Source organism: Henckelia pumila, chromosome 1 (assembly GCF_033568475.1).
Source record: "Henckelia pumila isolate YLH828 chromosome 1, ASM3356847v2, whole genome shotgun sequence".
NCBI classification, from domain to species: domain Eukaryota; kingdom Viridiplantae; phylum Streptophyta; class Magnoliopsida; order Lamiales; family Gesneriaceae; genus Henckelia; species Henckelia pumila.
In genome coordinates, this window is record NC_133120.1 from 126,437,567 (window position 1) to 126,465,207 (window position 27,641).

Consider the following 27,641-nt stretch of genomic DNA (forward strand, 5'->3'; position numbering starts at 1 on the left):
AAAGCGAAAGCTATGATATTTTTGCATCGACATCTTGATGAAGGATTAAAATGTGAATATCTCATTGAAAAAGATCTCATGGCTTTATGTAAATGATTAAAGAAAAGATTTGAACATATAAGGGAATTTATACTTCCGATTGACCGTGATGAATGAAATACGTTAAGATTCCAAGATTTTAAGAAAGTCAGTGATTATAATTCGATAATGTATCGAATAATCTCGCAATTCAAATTTTTTGGACATGAGGTTATGAAATCGGAAATTCTTGGAAAAATATTTTTCACTTTTCACGCATCAAATATAACTCTACAACAATAATATAGAGTGCGTGGATTTGCGAGATATTATGAACTTATCACATGTCTTCTTGTGGCAGAAAAGAACAATGAGCTGCTAATGAGAAATCATCAGTCCCAACCCACTGGATCAACGGCATTTCCAGAAGCAAATGTCGTAAGTAAAAATGAATTTAAACATGGAAACCAAAATCAAAGTCGTAGACAAAATTTTGGTCGAGGTCGAAATCGAGGTCGTGGACGTGGAAGTGGTCGTGGTCATGGTCGCGGCCGTGATTTTGAAAACAATCGAGATAGTTACTTCTATAACTCATCTCAAAAAGGCGTCACGAACCACCCACTAAAAAGGCATCATGAGAACATGAGTGTTAATGAAAATAACTCAAAACGATTTAAAATTTCTTGTTTTAGATGGGGCACTTCAGGACATTGGTCTCGTATTTACCAAGCCCCTGAGCACCTTTGTAATCTCTATAAAGAATCAATAAAGGGAAAAGAAAAAGAGACCAACTTCGCTGAACACAGTGACCGTTTGAGTGATTCAACTCATTTTGATGTTGTCGATTTTCTGAATGATTTCTCTGAAAATGATCAATATACTGGTGGAATAGAAATGTAAAAATTATATTTTTCATGTACTCGTATGGTATTGTGTTATTGTATAATTATGGTATGTGTTATATTTTTCAATAATTTTCATATGTATTGTCAGTAATTTTTCTTCATTGCATTTTTTTTTTGAAGTTCAATATGGAAATGATATGAGAAAAGCTAAACAAGGAACTATTCTCATGAAAGTTTGTATACCTGATAGTGGTACAACGCACACTATTCTCCGAGATAAAAGATATTTCTTGGAACTAAAGCCAACAAAAACAATGATGAATACAATATCAGGTTATGTAAACTTGATTAAAGATTGTGGTAAAGCACATTTTTTGTTACCTAATGGTACACAATTTCTGATAAATAATTTTTTGTATTCACCACAATCGAAAAAGAATTTGTTGAGATTTAATGACATATATTTCCATGGGTTTGATACTCAGACAATAACTGAAAGAAATGAGAAATATATGTGTCTTACCACATATAAATAAGAAAAGAAATATATAGTTGAAAAACTACCAATGCTCCCTACTGGATTGCATTATACGCATATAAGTCCAATTGAATCAAACATGGTACACTACAATAAATATGACTTTTTACAGCTCAATATTAACAGCGTACATTAAAAGTAGGCTGTTAATTTTATTATTTGCAGGGCATTCATGCATGGGAGCTGCTAATATTGTTAAGCTTCCATAATTGACAGCTTGCAATAATTTCACGCCGCGAATATTTATTTTTACCGCGAAGTAAGCGTGTTGTTTAAACATACTATCTACAGCGTAGGCAGAGAACGCTGTGAATGACGATAGAATAAAATGACTATCAAATCTTCAAATTCATTTTTCTCCACGCCTTCCCTATTTTCTCGAATTGAAACCTTTCTCTACATCGCTCAATCGCTCCTCACCTTCTCGTGTTTTTTTTTTAAATCTCAATCGCTCCTCACCTTCTCGCTTCACTCACTAGCTTCTGACCTTCACTAGCTTCATTCAATCGTCCAGTGGCTTCCTCCTTTTTAGGTATGGTATTTTTTCCTCTTTTCCTCCAAATCGATTGTGAGTTTTCCATTTCCTCAATGCTTCGGAAACCTTTAATTTGGGTCTGAAACATTTCTTTCCTTTAAGTTATTGTCATTGATTTCAATTATAAAATTAATTCTAATTGCTCCTCCTATTCTGTTTGCTTCAACGATGGAGTCATGAATTGGGTTTGTGTCATTATTATTTATAAGTATGATGTTGTTTAACTCATCTGTTATTTACGGGCATGGATTTTTTTTTATTTTCACTCGATTTTTCCACTCGGCTTTTGTGGTGATTCAAGGTTTTTCTTGTTTACAATTTCATAAACATAATATTCCTTTATGTTATACATGTTGTTCTTGGTTAATTTATTACCCCTGTCAATTTATTGAGCTTCACTAATACATACTGAAATTGAGTTATACGTGTTTTCTTAGGTAATTGGGACACCTTTTGTACTTAGCACAGGAATTTTGACATACATTTGACCGTCTACGAAGGCTAATCATTGGTTTGGCTCATGCTTTAGTCACAAATAAAATTAACGTACTTTCTTGATTTGTAATTGTTTATGATTTACTGTTTAAGCTACTAATTACTTGTGTAAAATTACTTGAGATACCCAGCAGCATGCTCAAGGCATTGGCAAGGTATCAAAAGTGAAACTTTGGAGAACCGGATATATACTAATGTTTCCACAAGCGAGACGTTGGTATTTGCTACTCTCTGATTTTTTATTTCATATATATTTAAGTGCTTCAAAATGACTATGTTTTATTGACCGAAAACAATAACTTATAATGTGGAGATGAAATTACTAGTGTATATAAGGGAAATTTGTAGAAAAACTATTGATGGAATTTCAGCTGCAACTTAATTTGGATATTCAATTCCTTGTATCACTACGTAGTTAGTAGCACTTCCTAGTGTTTTAGTTTTGTGGTTTTGATAATCTTGAAAATTGCATGTGTTTTTGGAATGTTTGGGTCAGATTTTTTTTTTAAAAGTTTGGAGGATTTTTGTTCTCTCAATTGGGTCAAGAAACGTTCTCTTGTTGAAGTTTAGGAATAATTTATTAGAATAGTAATTGTTTACTGTGATAGTAATTGTTCTTAGAAACTAAAAAATATTAGCCAAAGATTCTTGAATATGCTTGGTTGTAGAGTAAATTCACCATTTTTCATTGGCGATTAACGGGTTTTTTGTTTTATGTACTTGCAATTTTCTTGTAAATTAAATCTTAATTCTATAATAATCATAATCATAGTAATAATGATAATAATAAAAATTTGTTCCTCTACCCAAATCTTCATAGAAGGAAGCGATGATATTTAAGCATCGTAAAATTATTTTAAATGTTTAAGGAAGCATAATTAAACCCTAAAATCCCAATATGCTTCAAAAATCTTAGCTATTAAAGTAGTCTTTAAAATGTCCACCGTTTTGTGAATTTGCTTTAAGGGCTTGGAGAATTGAAAAAACTTGAAGTCGAATAACATTTTGTTAGATCGGATTTCGAGGCAAGAATTGCTGATTTCGGGTTGGCTAGAACAATGAATCACAATAATGAGACTGTTTCCATGGTGGCGGGCTCTTATGGGTACATAGCACCAGGTTAGTTGATTCTTACAAACCAAATTCCTTTTAAAATGTCCATCGTTTTGTGAATTTTCTCTCAAAGAAAATCTTGGTTTCAAATTTTTTTCAGAATATGGATACACTTTGAAGGTTGATGAGAAGAGTGACGTATATAGTTTTGGGGTCGTAATCTTGGAGCTACTAAAAGGTAAAATGCCATTAGATCCTTCATTTGGCGACTCCGTCGATATAGTAGAATGGGTTCGAAGAAAGGCAAACAACATAGTATCAGAGCAAGTATTATACCCTAACGTTTCTAGCCAATGTAAATATGTTCAAGAAGAGATTCTTCTGGTCCTCAAAATTGCAGCTCTTTGCACTGCTAAGCTTCCTAAAGACATGACAAGTACCTGTCTTTTTATAGTACTGTAAATTTCATGCTTCCTTAAACTTGATGATTCATTCTATCCAGTATGAATTTGTTTGCAATTTATATCATAAACGAAATGCTAGTTTAGTTTGATTGTTTGTTTTGAGAAAGTAGTGATGAGAGTTGTTTTGAATTTGTTAGCTATTTAGGTTATAAAGAAATCAAAATGCTGAATTATTTTGATTGTAATTTATTTTAATTGTTTATGTTTTGAATATTTCTCAGGAATTAAAACAAAGGTTGTTTTGGAGCTGAATTTATCTCCGATAAGACCACATTCACACAATGAGATGGAGATCGAGGTTATGCTCATTTAACTCATATTAAATCATGTGTTGATATTATTTTTTGTATGTTCGTTCCAGTAATAAGTAATAAAATTTTAATCTTTTTTATTTGCAAAACGTCACATGAAAAAGTTGAGAAATATAAATTCGTGAAAAATTTCAAGGTAGAATGCACTGAATTTGTTTGCCTGCCTATTATAACTTATATCGATTGCCTAAAATGAAATGTGATGTTTACACAGATCTCTTCCAATTGAAACATCTTCAAAGGCTTATGGTTTCTTGGATGAGGCCGGTTCATTCGATCTTTTCATTCCCCAGACATGAAATTACTCATTTTCATGTTCCAGGTTCGATAGAAATATGTTTCACTATACATATTCAGTGCTTGCACTTTTTGATAGATTTTTTTTAACAGATTGAGTTGGATGAATTTGAGGATATTTTCTTTCTAAGTGCTAGCGTGGAACTCTTCGATATGTACCTTTACTGAAGCTATTGACAAAGAGAATTGAACTTATATGTTTTAGAAGCGATTACTTCAAGTCTTTTGATGAAAAGAGAGAAAAGAGAATGAAAAATGATGTTTGTTTCTAAGTAAGATCGAGTTACTTTATTAATATGTATATCTTATTTAGATAATTAAAAATTAGAATTAATTAGTTTGTATGATATACTATATTCTTTTGTTTAAATGTGTTGATGATGGTTGATTATGGTATGATAATTATTTGAGTTTCAATTTATTTTAATTTGTATAGGTATAATATAATATAAAAATAAATTAAATATAAAAAATACAAATCAACAGCGTGCACATGTACGCTGCCAAAAATGTTTCCGCGGCGTGCACATGTGTGCTGCCAAAAATGTTTCCGCGGCATACATTGCGTGCTGCCAATAACTTTTCCGCGGCGTTTATTGCACGCTGCTAATAACTTTTTTGCGGCGTGCTTTGTGGGCTGCCAATAATGTTTTCTGCATCATGCTTTGCGCGCTGTCGATGACCCATGACTTTCAACAGCTTATAATTATGCAGCTTTCGATGCGCACTTTGGAAAGGTAATTTGTACGCTGCGGAAAAGCATTTTTTTGTTGTAGTGGTAGTTGAAAATTCTTCAATATTAACTAATTGACATGATCGATTAGGACATCTTGGTTCAATAATGATGCGAAGAATTATAGAAAATACATGGTCATCTACTGAAAAACCAGAAGATCTTTCAGAATAATAAGTTTCAATATAAATCATGTTCTCTTGGAAAATTTATTATAAGACCATCACCAGGTAAAATCCAAATTGAATCACATGTTTCTTGAACGTATTCAGGGTGATATTTGTGGGCCAATTCATCTACCATGTGGACCATTTTAATACTTTATGGTATTGATCGATGCATTCAGCAGATGGTCACATGTATGTTTATTATCAACTCAGAATATGGTATTTGCAAGATTACTTGCTCAAATAATAAAATTGCGGAATCAATTTCCCGATTATACAATCAAGAAAATTAGACTTGATAATGCTGGTGAATTTACTTCCCAGACTTTCAATGATTATTTTATGTCAATGGGAATCACTGTTGAGCATCATGTTGCTCATGTACATACACAAGATGGATTAGCTGAATCATTGATTAAACGTCTACAACTGATTGCTAGACCAATGATTATGAAAACAAAACTCCCTATTTCTATATGGGGACATACAATTTTACATGTTGCTGCATTAATTTGCATCAAACCAAGTGCATATCATAAATACTCTCCATTGCAACTTGCATTTGGTAAAGAAGCAGACATTTCTCATTTGAGAATTTTTGGATGTATGGTATATGTGCCTATTGCACCACCTCAACGAACAAAAATGGGACCTCAAAGAAAGATTGGAATTTATATCGGTTATGATAGTCCATCAATCATTCGATATCTTGAGCCTCAGACAGGCGACATGTTTACAGCACGTTTTGTTGATTGTCATTTTAATAAGGAAATCTTCCCAATATTAAGGGGAGAAAAAAACATATCGAAAATAAAATTACATGGTATGTACCATTATTTTTACATCTGGATCCAAGAACTAAAAAATGTGAAAAGAATATATACAGCAAATTGTGCACTTGCAAAGAATAGCAAATCAACCAGATGCATTTGCAGACACAAAAGGAGTAACCAAATCATATATACATAATTAAATGCCCCTGCTCGAATTGAAATTCCAAAGAAACAAATTGAAGAAACTCATTATATCATAAAACGCTTGAAGCGTGGAAGACCAATCGGTTCCAAGGATAAAAAACCTCGAAAAATAAAATGCATAGAGAAACACGATGATCACAAAATAGAGAGTGATGTTCGAGTTAAAACACATGATGATAAAAATGTTCTGTTAGAACCACATACTGATGAGAATCGTGAAATCTCTATCAATCATATTAATACAGGAAAATATGGAACCGAAAAAATGTAGAAGAAATTGATGAGATATTTTCTTACAATGTGGCATTTGACATCATAAATGACAATGAAGATCATGAACCAAATATTTTGGTGAATGTAAAAATTGTCATGAATTGATAAAATGGAAAGACGTCATTCAGGTTGAATTGGATTCTCTAAATAAACGTAACGTTTTTGGACCTATAGTCCTTACTCCTGAAGGTGTAAAACCTGTTGGGTACAAATTGGTTTTTATTTGAAACAGAATTGAGAAAAATGAAATAGTAAGATATAAAGCTCGACTTGTTGCACAAGGTTTTTCTCAAAAACCTGGAATTGATTATGAAGAAACGTATTCTCCCATTATGGATGCAATTAAGTTTCGATATTTGAGTAGTTTGACAGTATCTGAAAATTTAAAAATGTGTCTTATGGATGTTGTTACATCTTACTTATAAGGATCACTCGATAGTAATATATATATATATATGAAAATCCCTGAAGGATTTACGATGCCTGAAGCACAAAGTTCAAAACCGAAAGAATGTTATTCTGTGAAATTTCAAAGATCATTATATGGGTTAAAGCAATCCGGCCGAATGTGGTACAATCGACTAAATGAACACTTGATGAAAAAGGGATATGTAAACAATTCAATATGCCCTAGCGTTTTCATCAAGAAAACAATATCCGGATGCATAATTATTGCTGTATATTTTTATGATTTAAACATCATTGAAACGAATAAGGAAATTCAAGAAGTTGTGTTGTACTTGAAGGAAGAATTTGAAATGAAGGACCTTGGAAAAACCAAGTATTGTTTGGGTTTGCAAATTGAACAAAAAGAATGTGGAATATTTGTTCACCAGTCAAATTATACAGAAAAGGTCCTTAAACATTTTAATATAGATAAATCAAATCCTTTAAGTACTCCAATTGTTGTTAGATCATTAAACAAAGAAAAGATCCATTCCGTCCATGTGAACATGATGAAGTTATTCTTGGTCCAGAAGTATCATATCTAAGTGCTATTGGTGCCTTTATGTATCTTGAAAATTGTAAATACCTGATATATCTTTTGCTGTAAATTTATTGGCAAGATTTAGCTCATATCCAACAAAGAGACAATGGAACGGAATTAAACATATATTCCGTTATCTACGAGAAAAGAAATATTTGGGACTTTTGTATTCAAAAGATTTCAATCAAATTATAATTGGTTATGCTGATGATGGATTGTTGGGTTGTGAAACACAAGCAATCTTGATTTTGATAAAAACAAAACTTGTTATTGTATTTCTAACATATTTAATCAAGTGTTGTAGTTAGTAGATCAAAGTTGGAAAGTTTGAGCTGAAACTCAAAGTTATTCAAGCTGGCGCAGTTCAGTAAATCAATCATATCTCATAGCTCGTTGATCCAAATGACTTGAAGCCAAAATAGTTGGAAATATTACTCAAATATCTACAAGTCATATCTCAGGCCAGATGAGTTAATTCGGACGTTATCAAGGCGAAAAGTTGGTCGCAACATCGAGCTAGATGCAAATTAGATCAAAGCTATAGCAACCAGATCAAACAGACCAGTCTTGGTATTTTGGCCATAACGTACAGCTCTCTTATACAAACGGGATGAATCAGTATGCGTTACGAATCTAATACAATGATCTACAAATCATCTTCAAGAAGCTCAATCTGAATCGGAGTGTAAGAAGCAGATAAAGCAGGATGAAGTTTCGAGATCTGCACAGAAATTCTGCAGAACAGATTTTCTGACACAGCTTAGTATTTCGAGTATATCTCTCACATACAAACTTGAAATTGAGCGATTCTTGATTCCGTGGAAAGCCAAGAGAAAGGGCTACAACTTTTATGTTCATCACCTTGCCCAAAAATCAGTTAATCAAGAGCTATAATCAAATGAACAGATCAGATGTAACATGGCCAAACCAGATCAAGTGAACAAGACCAGATCGAAGTTGCTCTATACCAGATCAATTGAACCAGACCAGATCAAAGCTCAACCAGATCAAAGTCGGACCAGACCAGATGAGTTTGACCAGATTGAATCGGTCAAACCAGTCCGATGAACAGTAAAATCAGCTCAACTTTAGAAAATAGACATCAACTCATATATGACCGTTGCAACTCCAGAAAGTGTCCAAAAACATCTCTAACGGTCATATTCTTGAATCTAACATTCATATCATTCTTGGAGTTATAAATACAACACTTTGAAGACAAAAAAAGAAAAGAGAATGAAGATTCAAAGTGTGGGCAGCCTACATGAAGAAAAAAGCTAGAATGAGAGCAAGCCCAAGGTGTGAGGAACAAGAAGAAGATATGAGCTTTCAACGTTAAATCCTCTACACCAAACCCACTTTATAAAACACTCTTCCACATCCAAATATTGTTGAATATCATTTTAAGAGAGCTCACTCACATACATACGAGAGACATGCTTTGCAAGATTAGTTGAGTGAAAGTCTTAGCACAAAGACATTAAAGATTGTGTTTGTAATCTTGACATAAAGACGTAAAATATTATGCGGATTGTAAGGTTGAGGCCTACAATCGAGAGTGGCTAGGAGTTCTCGTTTAGGCATTGGATAAGTCCTAAATTGGATTGGGTTTGTACAAATGGATTTGTATAAATCAAAGTCTTCTAGTGGATCCTTTCGAGGTGGAAGAAGGGGAGATGTAGAAGGATTTGGCCTTCGAACTTCCAAAAACAAATCCGTATTTATTTATTGCATTTACATTATTATTGCCACTGTTTTAAGATGCATTTTTGAAGCATTTTATGTGTTCTTCATTCACCAAAATATTGCATACAAAGTGTTTGATAAAATGCTTCAACCAAACTGTTTTTTATTATTTGAACTTGCATTATTTCAAATGACTTTCAAAATGTTTATTTGGTTTCTACGAAAGATTATTTCGAGTTTATTTCGCTTGGTTTGAAAACCAAACTCGATATAATTTATCGGTGCTCGGTTTATTTTCGAACATTTCAAGAACGAGCTATTGTAGCTCCAAAATATTTTTAAGTGTGTATTCACCCCCCCTCTACACATGTATCTCAATCCTAACAATTGGTATCAGAGACGGTTGTTCTTGAAAGAGCATTTGAAACTGATTTTGATCTTCAAAATTTCGTTTTTAAGATTTTCTAACACATATATGCATAGTTGATAATTTTTTACAGCTTGCAGCGACTTTGGAAAAAATGGCATAACTCCTTGCTTGAGTGTCCAAGTGACAAACCGCTTTTTGATTTGCAAACTAGACTCATAGAGGATCGCAGCGGTATAAAATTTGCAGCCTGGTCATGCGCCAAAAAATGCAGTTTATTCGTTGAAGACAGACCATGTGCGCTGCGGCAGAAACTGGAAATGGACATAGAGTTGGTGTTTTTGTCAAGAAGCTCAAGGATATTGCACTCATAAATAAAAAGGACTTATTACCTTGACAGAGCCACACACCATCAAGAAAACTTGGTAGACTCGTTTTAATATTAGCTTTTAAAGAGTTTTTGAGTTTGATTGACATCTTGATATTCTACTTGTGCTAGCATGTCTTGAGTTAAAGAATGTCTAGTCATTTTCCTTGCAATTGTGATTGTGCTTAGTGACTAAAGGGACACTTAAATGCTTCATGAATATTTCAGTTGGCATATCAATCTTGATTTTGTGATGCTTGATAGTTTGATATAATTTGGTTCACTCTTGATGAAGCTTGCTAATTGTCAACTTGCTTATTTGTTGTGCATTGCATATATATTTTTTTAAATGTCGTTTAGTTATCCCTATACTTTCATGGATTTCAATGTTTCAAAAATATAGGGGGAGAGCTAATTATAATTTGAAGGGGGAGAAAATTTTTTGCTTAATATACACCTTTTTGATTCACACAAAAAGGGGGAGAAATATATATGTTAGATAAAAATAACGTCCATATTTTTATCCAAGTTTTGTGATCATCAAAAAGGGGAAGATTGTTGGGTTGTGAAATACAAGAAATCTTGATTTTGATGACAACAAAACTTGTTATTGTGTTTCTAACATATTTAATCAAGTGTTGTAGTTAGTAGATCAAAGTTGGAAAGTTTGAGCTGGAACTCAAAGTTATTCAAGCTAGCGCAGTTTAGTAAATCGATCATATCTCATAGCTCGGTGATCCAAATGACTTGAAGCCAAAATAGTTGGAAAGGTTACTCAAATATCTACAAGTCATATCTCAGGCCAGATGAGTTAATTCGGACGTTAGCAAGGCGAAAAATTGGTCGCAACATCGAGCTAGATGCAAATCAGATCAAAGCTACAGCAACCAGATCAAACAGACCAGTCCTGGTATTTTAGCCATAACTTACAGCTCGCTTATCTAAACGGGATGAATCAGTATGCGTTACAAAGCTAAGACAATGATCCACAAATCATCTGCAATAAGCTCAATCTGAATCGGAGTGTAAGAAGCAGATAAAGCAGGATGAAGTTTTGAGATCTCTCACATACAAACTCGAAATCAAGCGATTCTTGATTCCGTGGAAAGCCAAGAGAAAGGGCTACAACTTTCATGCTCATCACCTTGCCCAGAAATCAGTTAATCAAGAGCTATAATCAAATGAACAGATCAGATGTAACATGGCCAAACCAGATCAAGTGAACAAGACCAGATCGAAGTTGCTCTATACCAGATCAATTGAACCAGACCAGATCATAGCTCGACCAGATCAAAGTCGGACTAGACCAGATCAAAGCTTGACTAGACCAGATGAGTTTGACCAGATCGAATCGGTCAAACAAGTCCGATGAACAGTAAAATCAGCTCAACTTCAGAAAATGGACAGCAACTAAAATATGACCGTTGCAACTCCAGAAAGTGTCCAAAAACATCTCTAACGGTCATATTCTTGAATCTAACGTTCATATCATTCTTGGAGTTATAAATACAACACTTTGAAGACAAAACAAGAAAAGAAAATGAAGATTCAAAGTTTGGGCAGCCTACATGAAAAAAAAAGCTAGATTGAGAGCAAGCCCAAGGTGTGAGGAACAAGAAGAAGATATGAGCTTTCAACGTTAAATCTTCTACACCAAACCCACTTTATAGAACACTCTTCCACATCCAAATATTGTTGAATAGCATTTGAAGAGAGCTCACTCACACACATACGAGAGACATGCTTTGCAAGATTAGTTGAGTGAAAGTCTTAGCACGAAGACATTAAAGATTGTGTTTGTAGTCTTGGCATAAAGACGTAAAACATTATGCGGATTGTGAGGTTGAGGCCTACAATCGAGAGTGGCTAGGAGTTCTTGTTTAGGCATTGGATAAGTCCTAAATTGGATTGGGTTTATACAAATGGGTTTGTATAAATCAAAGACTTTTAGTGGATCCTTCCGAGGTCGAAGAAGGGGAGATGTAGAAGGATTTGGCCTTCGAACTTTCAGAAACAAATCTGTATCTATTTATTGCATTTACATTATTATTGCCACTGTTTTAAGATGCATTGTTGAAGCATTTTATGTGTTCTTCATACACCAAAATATTGCATACAAAGTGTTTGATAAAATGCTTCAACCAAACCGTTTTTATTATTTGAACTTGCATTATTTCAAATGACTTTCAAAATGTTTATTTGGCTTCTACGAAGGATTATTTCGAGTGTATTCCGCTTGGTTTGAAAACCAAACTCGATATAATTCATCGGTGCTCGGTTTATTTTCGAACATTTCAAGAAATAGCTATTGTAGCTCCAAAATATTTTTAAGTGTGTATTCACCCCGCCTCTACACACGTATTTCGATCCTAACATGGATAGTTATCTGATCCACATAAGGCACATTTCCAAACCAGATATGTATTTACTCGTGGAGGCACTACAATTTCTTGGCGTTCAAAGAAACAAACACTCGTAACAACTTTATCAAATCACACCGAGATTATTTCACTACATGAAGCAAGCCGTGAATGTGTGTGGCTGAAATTAATGACCCAACATATCCAAACCTCGTGTGGATTATCGGTAGACAAGAAGACTGTGACACTATACGAAGATAATGCTGCATGTGTTGCTCAAATGAAGAAGGATACATTAAAAACGACATAACCAAACAAATTCCCCCTAATTTTTTTGCATTAACCCAAGAGCTTGAGAATAATAAATATATCGATATGTGTTACATTCAATCAAGTAAAAACTCATCAGATCTCTTCACAAAGGCACTTCCTACGATAATATTCATAAAGCATATATATAACATTGAGAGACGCAATCTACGAAATATGTGAGGAATCGCTCGTGTTAACATGAGGGAGAGTTTACGTGACTGCACTCTTTTTTTCTTAGTATGGTTTTTATCCCAATTGGTTTTTTTCTAGTAAGTTTTTTAACGAGGCAATATAAAAACACGTTTCATCATCACAAGGAGGAGTGTTGAAAATAAGAGTTGGAAATGTTGAAAATATGTATGTGATGATATATTTATTTTTGGACTATTTTCCAATGAGATTCTATAAATAGGTCTATCTATTTGTGAAGGAGAACACAATTGAGTGAAATTTTTTTTATAAAGTATGTAGTTTGATATATTTTGAGAGTTTGAGAATTTTACTTTTTACCGTAAATTTTTTCTTTTTACAACAATAACAAATTTTTTTTAAGCTCAAATAATGGAGATTTTATTAATAATGAGCAGGATTTTTACACAATTGATCCAAATAAGAAATAATGAAATTCGGAGGCTCACTCTAAACTGTGGGACTAGCATAGGAGCGAGAGACTTTTGCTAAAGTATGAGCGCACTCGTTCTCTTTTCGCCGAGCAAAACCAATTGAGAAATTATGTTCATTTTTTTGGCGGAATGTCTTGTCATTTGGACGATATATTTCTCTTTTTTTACAGTGTAATATTTGAATTCAATACTATTAATTCCATAATCCTAGTTAAGGTACCTACTGTTGGGCAGAGTGAGAGAAAGTGTGCCTCATCTCTTCTCTCTTTAGTTCTTTCCTATAACCAACCACCCTAGCTAGTTCTTTTTTTTTTTTTTTTACAGTGTAATATTTGAATTCAGTACTACATAGACAAAATCATATAGCGAATGACTTTGTCCATGACTGAAATTGAAGACATCAACTTGACAAGTTAACTGGAGATAGCTAACAAGTCTTTGAGCTAAAACCATGACTGAACTAGCAAAGCTAACTGGAATCTGTCGTGCAGAGCTAAACTAAATTACCAGGACTGGATAGCCACCTAGACTGATCAGTTGACCAAACTACGACTAAATTCGTAAGCCTACCTCGGCGATTGGATAAAGTTTTTCATACAAAACTGACACTGCAGAACTACAGAAGCATCAGTGTACTCTGTGTCAGAGAAGGTACAAGGTAGCAGACAATTAAAACCAATGGCTAGAATTTGAATCAAGTTACCGTTGGAGTTGAAATCTATAAATAGAATATCATTCGTGCCAACAAAGAAGAGAGAGTGTGGTTGAGTGAACACAAGAAAATACAAGAGATCATCCATCAAGATCACTCCCGCACACCATTGCAGTTCACTTTTCAATTGATCTAGCACACACTTCATAGAATTTATCTGATCAAGTGTAGGATCAGTTTGTACTAAGTGTTGAGTTGTAATATCTTTGTAAAAGATCAGTTGAGGTGCTGCAAACCTTGATAAAGATGAATCAGTCGACACTTGCATTCAGTCAAGGCTAGGCAATGTGGTAAGACCTAATACTGAATTGGGTCTGTGCAAGCTATTGTATAGATCAAAATCTTCTAGTGGGTCCTTCATGTGTAAAAGAAGGGGTGACATGGGAGAAGTTGAGTCTCCAAACATCTAGAAACAAATAGTCGTGTTCTTTTATTTCAGTCTACCCTTATCACATCAGTTTAGGTCATTTTGAGACATTATTCTAATCTGTCAATCGACCTCATTTCCGCAAACTTATATATATTTGTTGGTCAATTGACATGGACAGTCGAGAAAAAAAGCAGTTCAGTTGTCAACCACAACTGAACTCAATTTAATAACTGTTGGTGGTCAAGTCCAAAAGAGCCACTACTCGATCCCAACATATGTGTATATATATACAAATATATATATTTAACAAAGTTTAAAATCTAAACAACATAATATAATCAAAACATCAAACATAAATATAGTTTTAAAAAAAAATTCAACATAAGCTCCAATACTACTAAAATAATATTTTTAACAAAATTCAAAACCAAATAATCATATATATACCCAAAAATAAAGTTTTAAATTTAAAATAGAGGAAATAATTTTTTCGGAAGAAATTCATGAAAAAATCAAATTATAAAAAAATTAATTTTTTTAAAAAATAGACGAACCGGTCGGACCGATTCAAAGCCGGTCCGACCGGTTCTTGATTGGATTTGACCGGTTGCGAATGTTTTGATCGGTTAAACATTTTTTAGCATGGTCGGATCGGACTCGTGACCGGTTCATGGTCGAACTGGTCGGTCTGGTCCGATCCGATTTTTATCGGACACAACTACACATTCCTTCTGAGATGAAAAAACTACGTTAAATATTTTACACCTTCTTTCTTATATGACAAAACTACCTTAAATACATTTTTGAAGTTAAAAGTGTATTTAGGATAATTTTGTGTTAATATTATTAATTTGAACCTAATTGAACTCCAAAAGCTAGTTCAAGGGGAGTATATATTATCTAAGTATATATATATAATTCCCAAAATTTTTATTCTACTGATATGAGACAACTAACACCCCTCTCATGCTCGGAAATGAACATCTGGATCTGGAACATAAAGTTTACATGACAATACCCAATTATGGATAATTTAATACATAACGGTGAACCTGAACTTTGATATCATGTTAAAATGATGGACTTGGACAATAACAATGCTAACCGTTTGATAACATATATATATATATATACAATTTTGTTATCCTGCTCACTCACCGTGCTCACCTAATGTGCCCACCATGAGGTGACACTCAACTATTGGATGTGATGAATTGTGCGTCCAATAGTTGAGTGTCACCTCATGGTGGGCACATTAGGTGGGCACGGTGGGTGGACAGGATATCAAAACTCTCTCTCTCTCTCTCTCTCTATATATATATATATATATATATATATATATATATATATATAGAGTAATTCTCAGCTGCCCAACCATTCCTGCCCACTTCGTCTCCGATCACTAAAACCCGGTATTGGGTTTTAGTTGTTTTTTTTTGTATCACTAAAACACGGTACTGAGTTTTAGTTGTCGGGGACGAGTTGGGCAGCTGAAAATTTCTATATATATATATATATATATATATTATAGCCATTGTTGGACTAGTGATGTAGCAGGTGTAGGACCGAGCGCTTGTCGCTTTACCAAAATCTATAGCTGATGGTAATGGTGCAATACAAATCTTTTAAACCGCACAACAGCCCAAACGTCATGGTTCGATCGCTCTACCAAGCAGCGAAAATTATTAATTGCACCCAACAATCTCCTTTCCAATAATTCAACTCCTTGCAATCAATGGAAATCGAACCCATGACCTTGCATCTGATACCAATTGTAGGACCGAGCTCTTGCCGCTTTACCAAAAGCTATAGCTGGTGGTAATGGTGCAACTCAAATCTTTTAACTCAACAGCAGCCCAAGCGCAATAGTTCAATCGCTCTACCAAGCAGGGACAATTATTGCACCAAACATCAGGGGAGTATAATAATAAAGATTATTAACCAGCTGGTCTCACAGGTAAATTTGTGAGACATATCTCTTATTTGGGTCAACCGATAAAAAATATTATTTTTTATGTCGAAAATATTAGTTTTTTTATATATAAATATGGACATGGTTGACCCATCTGATATGATACCTACTCTAAAAATTAATATTTTTGGCATGAAAATTTATATTTTTTCATAGGTGATCCAAATAAGATATCATTCTCATAAAATTGATCAGTGAGACCGTCTCACGAGAGTTTTTGTATTAATATTTTTCATATGTTTAATAATTTGGAAAGAAATAATAAATAAATAGAGAATTTTACAAAATTTAGAGAATATGAGTTGAAAAATATTTTTGAATAAAAAATACAAAACCTTATTTTGGAGAATATGAAACTGAAAAATGAAGAATGTGGGTTTTTTTAGTACAAGTATCATCGAATATCAAATTACATCAGATTACAACACTAAAGACTGAAACTGTCCGTACAACCGATGGGACTTGAGCATAAGAATGAAACTGCCCTGCCCGCACAACCGACGAGACTTGAGCATGGACTCGACTTGCTTGTCTCGAGCAAAGAAATTAAATAAATCTACTTAAATAAATTAAAAAATCTATCCACAGTTAACAAAAATCAAACCTGATATCTTTTGATCTCAGGGCCTCAGTCTCAAACTCTTAGCCACTGGGCAAAGAATATGGTTGAAGAAATCCTAATGATGTCAATTATTTTCCATAAAAGCTGCTAAAATGTCGTCTATGTTGACTCCGTCTTACACGTTGCATGTTGCTTTCAAAATCATAAATAAATGCTTATAGAGTGCTTTTTTTAATCAAAGCTGCGAAAAAGTCGTCTAAGGAGCGTTGAATTTGACAATAGACATTTGATCTTTTTTTTATTATAAAAATATATTATAAATTTGTCTCGAGTTTTTTTTTTTCATTCATTTGTCTAACTTTGAGTTTTAGTCATCTAAGTTTTTAAATTTTGGTTTTAGTATTTTAGTCCAAAAGCAGGTCTCTTATGACATGGTTTCAATGATTTATATTTGTAAGACAAATCGACCTGCTCTATATCTAGAGTAAAAAAATAATATTTTTGGCATAAAAATAATATTTTTCATTGGCCGACTGGAGATTCGTCTCATAAAATTAACTCGTTAAACAGTTTCATAAAAGTTTTTTGTGAGGGTCCAATTGTTAAAGCAAAATTAGACAAGTAAAAAATTTCGATGCCACACTAGCATTTTTCAGTATCACATAGATATTTTCAATTCAACATAACAACTCCGGCAAAATAAGACTGAACGAAAAAAAAAAATCAAAGTTAGCGTATCAAAAATCAAAAACTGAAAAACTCAGTGAAACAAAATTCAAAAAGAAAAATATATGTATAAAAAAAAAAGTTATTTTTACTCGTGAATAATATATAGATGTTTTGACTTTTGAATGGAAAGAGGAGTCGCGTGAAGTAGTTAAGTTAGCTTCAATGTTCCATGAATAATATATGGTGCTTCTTGTTGTTACGACGAGTACTCCATTATATATCTTTCCTTGCTCAATTGAGTACTTGTGCTGTTCATTTCTGTAAAATGTTACATTTGATGTTAGTTGTTTTGGTTCCAATATTAGCCACTGCGCAGCCCTATCGGAACGTTTCTTTGGGCTCATCTCTCACTTCGGACAATTCGAATTCAGCTTGGCTATCGCCATCTGGTGATTTTGCTTTCGGGTTCCGACAGATGGTGCCCAGTGGAGGCTACTTGCTAGCCATCTGGTTCGACAAAATACCCGAAAAAACAATAATTTGGTCTGCTAATCGGGATAATCCAGCTGCAAAAGGATCCAAGATTCAGATTTTTCCGGATGGGAGATTTGAGCTCGATGATCCAACGGGCCAGCAGATTTGGAGTGCTGCCCTGGCGAGGTCCGGTGTCGCATATGGCGCCATGCTTGACACGGGTAACTTTGTGCTGGTGGGCAATGCATCAGCTGTCTTGTGGCAAAGTTTTGATTATCCAACCGATACCATTTTACCGTCCCAGATATTCAACCAGGGTAGTAGTTTGGTTTCCAGCTTTTCGGATACGAATTACTCGAGTGGGAAATTCATGTTTTCGATGCAAAGTAATGGGAATCTTGGGTCATACAACAGAAACTTCCTCATGGACGACAACATCGGTCCATATTGGGTATCAAATACTGTTGGCAGTGGATTCCATGTGATCTTTAACCAATCTGGATACATCTTTCTCACGGCAGAGAATGGAACAATACTTAATTTTCTGTCTTCAAATGGCGCTTCAACCTCCCAATATTACCAGAGAGCGATATTGGATTATGACGGGGTTCTCAGGCATTCTGTTTATCCCAAGTTTGGTAATAAGACAGGTGGAAGGCCGATGAATTGGTCCGTTTCGGACTTCTTACCTGAGAATATATGTCTCAGTATGCCAGTCTACTCGGGATGGGGTGCGTGTGGCTTCAACAGCATATGCTCCCTTCTGGGAATTGATCAGAGGCCTAGTTGTTTCTGTCCCACCGGTTACTCTCTAATCGATCCAAGTGACAAGATGAGCGGATGCAAGCCAGATTTCACGGCACAGAGTTGTGATCAAGAATCAGAAGATAAATCCCTTTTCACTTTTGTGGACATGCCTAACACCAATTTCTATGGTTTTGATTACATCACATATCAACAAGTCCGAGAAGATTGGTGTCGACAGTCTTGTCTTGATGATTGTTTTTGCGCCGCTGCTTCCTACGATAGAAATACATGTTGGAAGAAGAAATACCCTCTTTCGAATGGAAGACTTGACTCGGGGATAGGGGGGAAAGCATTGATAAAAGTAAGGAAAGGCAATGCCACATTAGCCCCGCCTAGTAATAATAATTCGAAAAAGAGCGACAGATCCACTCTCATCATCACAGGATCTGTTCTGTTTGGAAGTTCGGTGTTAGTCAACGTAATCCTGCTCATTGCTTTATTGTCGTTTGGTTTTCATTTAAAACGACGAGAATCAATGATTCTTCATCCGGACTCGGCCCTTCCGGATGTAGCGAACGTAAGAAGTTTCACTTTCAAAGAATTACAAGAGGCAACAAATGGATTTAAGGAAGAACTTGGTAGTGGGGCTTGCTCAACTGTGTACAAAGGGACTCTGGAGGACCGAAATGGCCCTTTGATCGCGGTCAAAAAGCTGAATAAGATAGCCATTGAAGCTGAACAAGAATTCAAAGCTGAAGTGAACTCAATCAGCAGAACTAACCACAAAAATCTGGTGCAGTTACTAGGATACTGTGATGAAGGTGAAAACAGGCTTCTTGTTTACCAATACATGAGCAATGGCTCTATAGCGAGCTTCCTTTTCCAGAACTCGAGGCCGAATTGGTACCAAAGAGTACAGATCGCATTTGGAACCGCGAGGGGACTCTGCTATTTGCATGAAGAGTGCAGCACTCAAATCATACACTGCGACGTCAAGCCTCAAAATGTACTCTTGGACGGATCCCTGGTAGCAAAAATTTCGGATTTTGGGCTTGCGAAACTTCTGAGAGATGATCAGACCCGAACAATGACCGGGATCCGGGGAACCAGAGGATATGTAGCTCCTGAATGGTTCAGAAACATGCCTATCACAGTGAAGGTCGACGTTTACAGCTTCGGTATCTTGTTGTTGGAGCTGATATGCTGCAGAAGGAACGTGGAAAAAGGTGTGGCCGAGGAAATTCTGTCTGATTGGGCTTATGATTGTTACAAAGACGGTACACTGCACTTGCTAGTGGCTAATGACGAGGAAACCATGAAAGATATCAAACGGTTCAAGAAATTCGTGATGGTCGCGATTTGGTGCATTCAAGAAGATCCATCGTTGAGGCCTAACATGAAGAGAGTTTTGCATATGCTTGAAGGATCTATTGAAGTGCCTCTTCCACCGGACCCTGAATCCTTCATCGATTAGATCTGTAGTATCATCATATGATATTAATTGGTCCTTTAAGTTGTTGATTTAGTGCTTTAAGATGAATGGAGATTACTAAAAATAATGAAGTTGAGTTTGGAGCTAGGAAATAAGGATGATTTGTTTTATTAATTAGTCATGTTGATACCTGATTACTAATTTTTGTTTTTGAATTTTTCTCGAAATATTTGCGATCAATATGTACGAATAAGATTTGACACTATAATATCTAGATTCAAGGGGAAAAAAATGTATTAATTCAAGTTAACGTTTTTTAGTGTTATATAAGTATTTTCTGGTGACAACGCCACATATTTTCCAAAGTAAATGAGTGAAAACCAAAAATAATTTAGTACATCAAACCAAATCTTGAAAATTTATTAAACCAAAACCAAAAATAGGAAAAGTTAGTGAAAAAAAGGGACTCCAACTATCAATCAAAGTTATTTCTACTTTAAAAAAATCAAATCATGTTTATTAAAAAATGGGATAGATAGAACTAAATAATTAAATCGAAACATGATAAAAAGAAAAAAAAATCACCCAAATTCAATATAATCTAGCTGCTTACGAAAACAAAATCAATCTAAATTATTGTGTTAAGAAATCAAGTATCTAAGTTTCGGTGTTTGAAAAACTACTTTGGACATCAATTAAATATAAGGAGAAGTAGACCAGTCGAAGAGCAAAAGCATATCAGAAGAGTCAGTCGAGGAGCAGAAGTAGACCAATCGAGAAAAGCAGATAAATAGAGCAGACCAAAAGAGCAGAAATAAACCAGTCGATAAAAGCAAATCAGTAGAGCAAATCAGATTAGCAAAAGACAAGCTGATGAAGAGCCATTCGAAGAGTAGAAGTAGAGCAGTAGAGCAAACCAGTAGAAGCTCACCACTCGAATGGTAAAAGCCAACAACTTTTGGATAAGAATTCCCGTACACTGCTATAATCAGAATTGTGCGGCCGCAATAGTGTACTTCATGTCAGTGATCTAAAAGAAAAAAAACGGCTACAATCCAACGGATACATTTGAATCAAGATGACCGTTTTAATATTGCTCCTATAAAAAGGTATCAAAGGCAGCAAAGAAAGCAGTCGGCTCTAAAAAGAACTCACAAACACTATCAACTTATCAAAGGACAACTGAACACTTTCAGTTGCATGCAGACAATCAGTAGAGGAGTTCAAGCAATTATATTGAATATTATATCAAGAACTGAAGAACACAAGCACACTCTATAGGGTATATCAGATCAGTTAGGATCATTTTGTTTGAAGTGTTGAGTTGTAAACATTGTACTTAATCAATTGAGGTACTGCAAACCTCTATAACAAATTCAGTCGAGGACTGAATTCTTGAGTTAAGTCTAGGAGTCTCGGTTGTAGACAGTGGGGTAAATCCTAACTGAGATGGGGTGTTGCAAATTGCTTGTAATACTCAAAATCTTCTAGTGATACTGAAAGGAATTTTAATTCCTTGAAAAATCTTTTCCTTAAGCGTGTTAATTATAATATTGAATTTTGCCTTCTAGACAATAGATTTGATATGACATGGTTAAATATTCTATGATCTCAAGATTGACTAGGATAGATATTTAAGTAGAATGAATATTATATCTTGATTAGGAAATTAAGGGATTTATGTTTATAAAATATTATCAAGATATGATATGATAGGTTGAATATTTATGTGCTATTATCGAAAATATTGAGATAGATATTTGCCTAAATTGAGTATTATCTTGATAAGGAAATATTGTGTATTATCGTTATCATATATTATCAAGATGGTATCAAAAGAGTCTTATTCCTAACAAAGACTTATTTCCTTATATGTGTAGGACTCTACGAGGAAATACTTTCCATGCTTGGACTCTTATCTATAAGTAAAGGATTCTGCGCACAAACAATCGTACACTTTAGAGGAGAATTCATAAGAATTTTCAGAGAAAATCACATTGAAGAATTCGAAGATTCTGAAGCAATTTTGTAGTCGTTTTTACTACTTGTCCCCATGCTGCCGTTGATGTTGAAGACATCAGAGACAACACTATTGGAACTGTGTTGTTGAAGATCTTTACTGTCTCTTCAAATTTAGGCTACGGGAGTTGCATCTGATTTGTTTTATACTTTGATTATTTAGGATGCAAGTTTGATTTCTCAACTTGTTGAGAAATTTAGGATTTACTGACTTTTCGTAAAATCACTAGGATTACTTTGTAAGACTGATCTTACGTTTACTAGTGATATTTAGCCTTAAGGCACCCGCATGAGTTTTTATACTCGTGCAAAATTAATTTCTTGTGTTTATTTTACGTGTTTATTTTCCGCTGCACTATGTTGTCATTGGTGTTATAACACTGCAGACAACACTGACTCTTTATTTTAACCTACAATTATAATACGATTTCTGTCAAGTGGCATCAGAGCCAACTCTTGACCTTACTAAAAGAGATTCTGTTTATTTTTGTTTTGTAGATTTATTATGGACGTGCCGATTGTTGACTTCAGATTTCGATCACCGGAAGTCAATATGTCAGATTTATGTGAAGATTCAATTTCTTTGATCACCCAAAAGTTTGAAAATTTTTTGATGAGAAAAAGCAAACAGAAAGTTGAACAACAATCTAAGCACCCTAGTTTTTCGGCTCCTGAAAATCTGTTGAGGGTGTCACCTACTCGAGAACCATCTCGACCAAGGTATGTTGTTAATTATGAATCTAATAACAAAAATTTTGATTATGTACAATGCAGGGAATGCAATGGATATGGAGATTATGCAATTGAATGTGCAAATCGATTCCACAAAGGTATGAATTTTTCCTTGAGTGATGATGACTCTGAAAGAGATCAAGAACAGAATGATGAAGAAGATCATACCTCCCTGGCTACATTGTTGAAAGAAAAGAGGTGTTTTCAAGTCAACCCACTGGGTGTTTCCTCCGGTGTTGCAACACCAAGTCGCAACACCAGTGAAAAATCAGTCTGCTTGAATACATCTACTCTTGGTAATTTTGGTGATCAGGAAGCTGTCAATGATGATATAACTCTAGAGTGTGTACAAAAACTTTATGAGGACTTGTATGCTGATCGTATCAAACAGAACAAGTTGAACACAAATATCTCTAAAGAAAATTCTGATTTGAAGTCTGCCATGGCCAAGCTTGAAGTGATTCTAGGTAAGAAAAATCTTAAATTCTGCAAGGATAAGGGGGAGCTTGAAAAGGTAACTATAAATCTTGCTAAGTTTAATTCAAGTACATCTAAGCTTGATTTTATAATGGGTAAAGATGGTAAGGCTGGTCTAGGGTTAGTAAACAGAGTGTTTGAAGTTGGAGAATCATCAAAACCAACTGTGTTTGTGAAAGAAGGTAGCAATACTTCTAGCACACCCATTGTCGCTCCGTCATTCAAGAATTCTCCATCAAAAGAGCGTGTTTTTCCTCAAAAGCCAAAGCAATGGAAGCGTCATTTTATGTGTCATTACTGTTTCAAACCAGATCACATCAGGCCCTTTTGTTTCAAGACCAGGAATGACTGCATGTATTGGAAGTCAAAGCTGATGTTGCCCCCCGTGTTTCACAATACCAGGCACAACACCACCAAAAACAGACCCACAACAAAGAAAATTTTGGTTCTAAAGTTTGATTTTCAGTGTTTTGTTGTTTATATTTTCTTGAAAACTAACATTTCAGGTCACTGGTACTTTCATAGTGGAAGCTCACGCCACATTACAGGTTCAAAAGAGCATCTCATGGACCATATTGACCAAAGATGTGGTAAAGTGACTTACGGAGGTGGTGCAAAAGGAATGATTAGTGGCAAAGGAACACCGAACGTGGAAGGATTTTCAAAGTTTCACAATGTGCTACATGTCAAGGGACTAATCTCAAACTTGATTTCTTTTAGTCAATTGTGTGATGATAATTTTCATGTCAAGTTTGATAAAAATACTTGTGAAGTTTTTGATAATGCTAACATATGTGTTTTGATAGGTACAAGATCAACAAAGTACTACCAACTTGGAGAGCAACTTGCCTGCAACCACATGAAAGTGGATGATCTTGATTTATGGAACCAAAAGTTGTGTCATGTAAATTTGGAGACATTGAAAAATCTGTGTAAGTATGAAGCTGTCCAAGGTATGCTTATTTTGAATTCTGGAGTTCCATATTGATAAGTGTATTTTATACACTTAATTTATATATGATTTTAATTGTTAATTATATTGTTTGTTTCGAGCAGATTTATGTGGTTGTTTTGTTGTTTTTGTGGTTGTAAGAATTTATTGAAGTTATTTGAAAAATAGAATAAAAATGAGGAATTAAAAGGAAAAGAAAAGAAAAGAAGAAAGAAGAGAAGAGAAAAAAAGAAAAGAACGTACAGAGAAGGAACAGTTAATGGGCTTTTCTTTAATGGGCCTAAAGTTTAGCGCTTGTTGTTAGCGCTCAAGTAAGAGCAATCGCGCTGTGTCAAAAAAAAAAAAACCTTTGGAAAATTGAAGTCGAATGAAAGGCGCGCCCACGCCGTTAATTGCGCGCCTGCCCCGATCGTGAGTTAGAGTTTTTATTATTTCGGGCAAGTATTTTATGGGCTTTTTGCTGGGCTTTATGGGGGATCATATAAAAGGAAGTCTGAAATCTTAGAAGGGGAGGCCGCCACACACATAATCTTACATATCAGAGAAAGATTTCTGGAGGAATTTCTGGAGCTTTTCTGAAGAACGAAGACGGAGATCGATAGATCGGACACGGCGTCGATGACAGATTTGTTTCCTTTACTTTTTATTTATTTTATTCTGAATATGTTTGAATTTTTGAACATGTTTTGGTTTTATTTAAATTCAATTATGAACTAATTTTTTTATAGTCTAGAGGTCAAATGGAACCTGGTGTAGACACTTTCATGAATTTTTGATTTTATTGAATTGTGTTTCTTCTAGATTAATTATTTTTTTCTAGAATTGACTGTCTTTTCAATTACCTGATCTATAATTAATTTGTTATATTTATTTGAAATCTGACACTCGGGAGAGGAGATTTTGAATATGACCAATAGAAAATACACTGTTAATTATTTATACAGCTCGGGAGAGTGTTTAATTTTAACAGAGCTTTTAAAAATAACATAGTTTTGTGATAGATCACTGCAAGTAAATTCTTAATAGAGATATTGGAATTGAATTGTAGTTGATAAAAATTATTTGTTGCTCGGGAGAGGGAAATAATAAACTTAAGTGTTCTTGGCTATTAATTGACTGGAATTCATGAAGATTAATTAATTAGGATTGATTGTTGTTGAAACCAGGTGAAATCTATACCTCTAGACCAATTTTCTCTGATTGATTATTTTTGAAAGTTGTGTGCGTGCTTTTAAATCTCATTGATTATTTTATTTTTCTGCAAAATTCTGAGATTTTAATTTTCTAGATAAAGTTTAGACTATTTTAATTACAAGCACTGAATATTTTTATTTTACTCCCTGTGGGATCGACACTTTATTCATTCACTATATTAAAACTTGACACTCGTATGCTTGCGAGTATTTTTCACAACAAGTTTTTGGCGCCGTTGCCGGGGAGTAAATTTTGATTATTTTTTAGTTTTGTTACCAATTAGTCTAGATTTTAATTTAGAGTTTTTTTATTTTATTTTAATTACTAATAGATTTCTTCTTATTTTTAATTGCAGTCTATGCGACGATCTCAAAGTGCGAATTCTTTACTGTTTGATCCAGAGATCGAGCGCACTGCACGTGCTTTAAGAAGAGCTAGAAGAGATAAAATTGAGAGAATGGCTGAACAAGAAGCACAACAAGCTCCCCTGGTGCCAATTAGAGATCATTTCAGGCCGACGATCCAGGCTCACTATTCTGGAATAGCTCGTTGAACTATCAATGCAAATAATTTTGAGCTAAAGCCTGCATTGATCAACATGGTTCAACAGAACCAATTTAATGGGAGCGCCACTGCTGATCCTCACCTATACCTACGCACTTTCTTGGAGATAATCGATACGGTAAAAATTAATGGTTTATCTGAGGATATTATTCGTTTACGCTTGTTTTCTTTTTTTCTCAGGGATCAAGCAAGGAGTTGGTTGCAATCACTACCACTAGGAAGCATCACTACTTGGGAGGGGATGACAGAAAAATTTCTTGCAAAGTACTTTCCACCTGCCAAGTCCACCAAGTTGAAGATAGAGATCAGCACCTTCTGGCAGATGGACACTGAACAGCTATACGAGGCGTGGGAAAGGTACAAATAATTACTTAGACGTTTTCCTAACCATAATTTTGCAGATTGGGAGCAGATCGAGTGGTTTTACAACGGACTAAATGCGCCTATGAGGATGAATGTGGATTCTGCAGCTGGAGGCACTATATTTGCTAAGGACCATGTACAGGCCTACGATATGCTGGAACAGATGACGGTTAATAGTTTTCAATGGCCATCTGAGCGTATGGGAGTCAAGAAGCCAGCTGGAGTGTATGCAGTGGATCCTCTCACATCCATCAGTGCTCAATTATTTGCACTAACTACACAGGTAGCTTCTTTGAATAAGATTAATGTTGCAGATTCAATTGGAGTTGAAGGATCACATACCCCAGAGGAAGTTAATTATATTAATCCTAATGGATACCGAGGTTATGGAGCTTACAGAGGTAATCATGTTCCTAATACTTATCACCCTAGTTTGCGGAATAATGAAAATTTTTCATATGCTAACAATACTAATAAGGGTGATGGTAAGTTGTCTTTGGAGGATGTGATTAGTACATTTGTGCAAGAATCAGGTAAGAGGATGGCGAGAACTGAGTCTCGTCTCGACAGCTTGGAGACGCACATGGACAACATGGGTGCTGTATTGCAATCCATGGAGACTAGCATTGGGCATTTGGCGAATGCCTTGAAGGATAACAACAGAGGCCAGTTTCCGAGCAACACTGAGGTAAATCCCAAGGAGCGGTGCAATGCCATAGAGTTGAGGAGTGGAAAAGAAGTTGGAGTCCAAATACCTACTATTGCGGAGAATAAATTTGAGGAAAAAGTTGAGGAGAAAGAGAAGGAGCCTGAACCTGACTCGAAACCGATGTACAAGCCTCCACTCCCCTACCCACAAAGGTTCAAGAAGAAGGCGTTGGATGAGCAGTTCTCCAAATTCTTGGAGATTTTCAAGAAAATTCACATCAGCATCCCCTTTGCTGAAGCTTTGGAGCAAATGCCAAATTATGCGAAGTTCATCAAGGATGTGAT

At 34.9% G+C, this 27,641-nt stretch overlaps 2 protein-coding genes across 15 annotated transcripts; both read left to right on the forward strand.

Annotated features, from left to right (window-relative positions):
• Positions 1-1,732: 1,732 nt before the first annotated feature.
• On the forward strand, positions 1,733-4,926 carry LOC140888146 (leucine-rich repeat receptor-like protein kinase PXL1). Of its 14 annotated transcripts, none has more exons than XR_012152067.1 (7): positions 1,736-1,933; positions 2,374-2,482; positions 2,566-2,648; positions 3,398-3,550; positions 3,645-3,722; positions 4,170-4,246; positions 4,474-4,926. XR_012152067.1 is itself a non-coding variant. In XM_073295837.1 (5 exons), the coding sequence occupies exons 2-5, from the start codon at positions 3,490-3,492 to the stop codon at positions 4,486-4,488; spliced, it is 231 nt and encodes a 76-aa protein (XP_073151938.1). In that variant the 5' UTR covers positions 1,750-1,933; positions 2,374-3,489; the 3' UTR covers positions 4,489-4,926. The 14 variants fall into 14 exon arrangements, 1 of the variants encoding a protein (XP_073151938.1); XR_012152069.1 differs by having other exon boundaries at positions 1,738-1,933; positions 2,374-2,447; positions 2,563-2,648; XR_012152070.1 differs by having other exon boundaries at positions 1,738-1,933; positions 2,374-2,447; positions 3,444-3,550.
• A 12,993-nt stretch (positions 4,927-17,919) lies between these two features.
• On the forward strand, positions 17,920-20,647 carry LOC140892439 (G-type lectin S-receptor-like serine/threonine-protein kinase LECRK3). The gene has a single exon (XM_073301317.1). The coding sequence runs from the start codon at positions 17,924-17,926 to the stop codon at positions 20,387-20,389; it is 2,466 nt and encodes an 821-aa protein (XP_073157418.1). The 5' UTR covers positions 17,920-17,923; the 3' UTR covers positions 20,390-20,647.
• Positions 20,648-27,641: the final 6,994 nt, after the last annotated feature.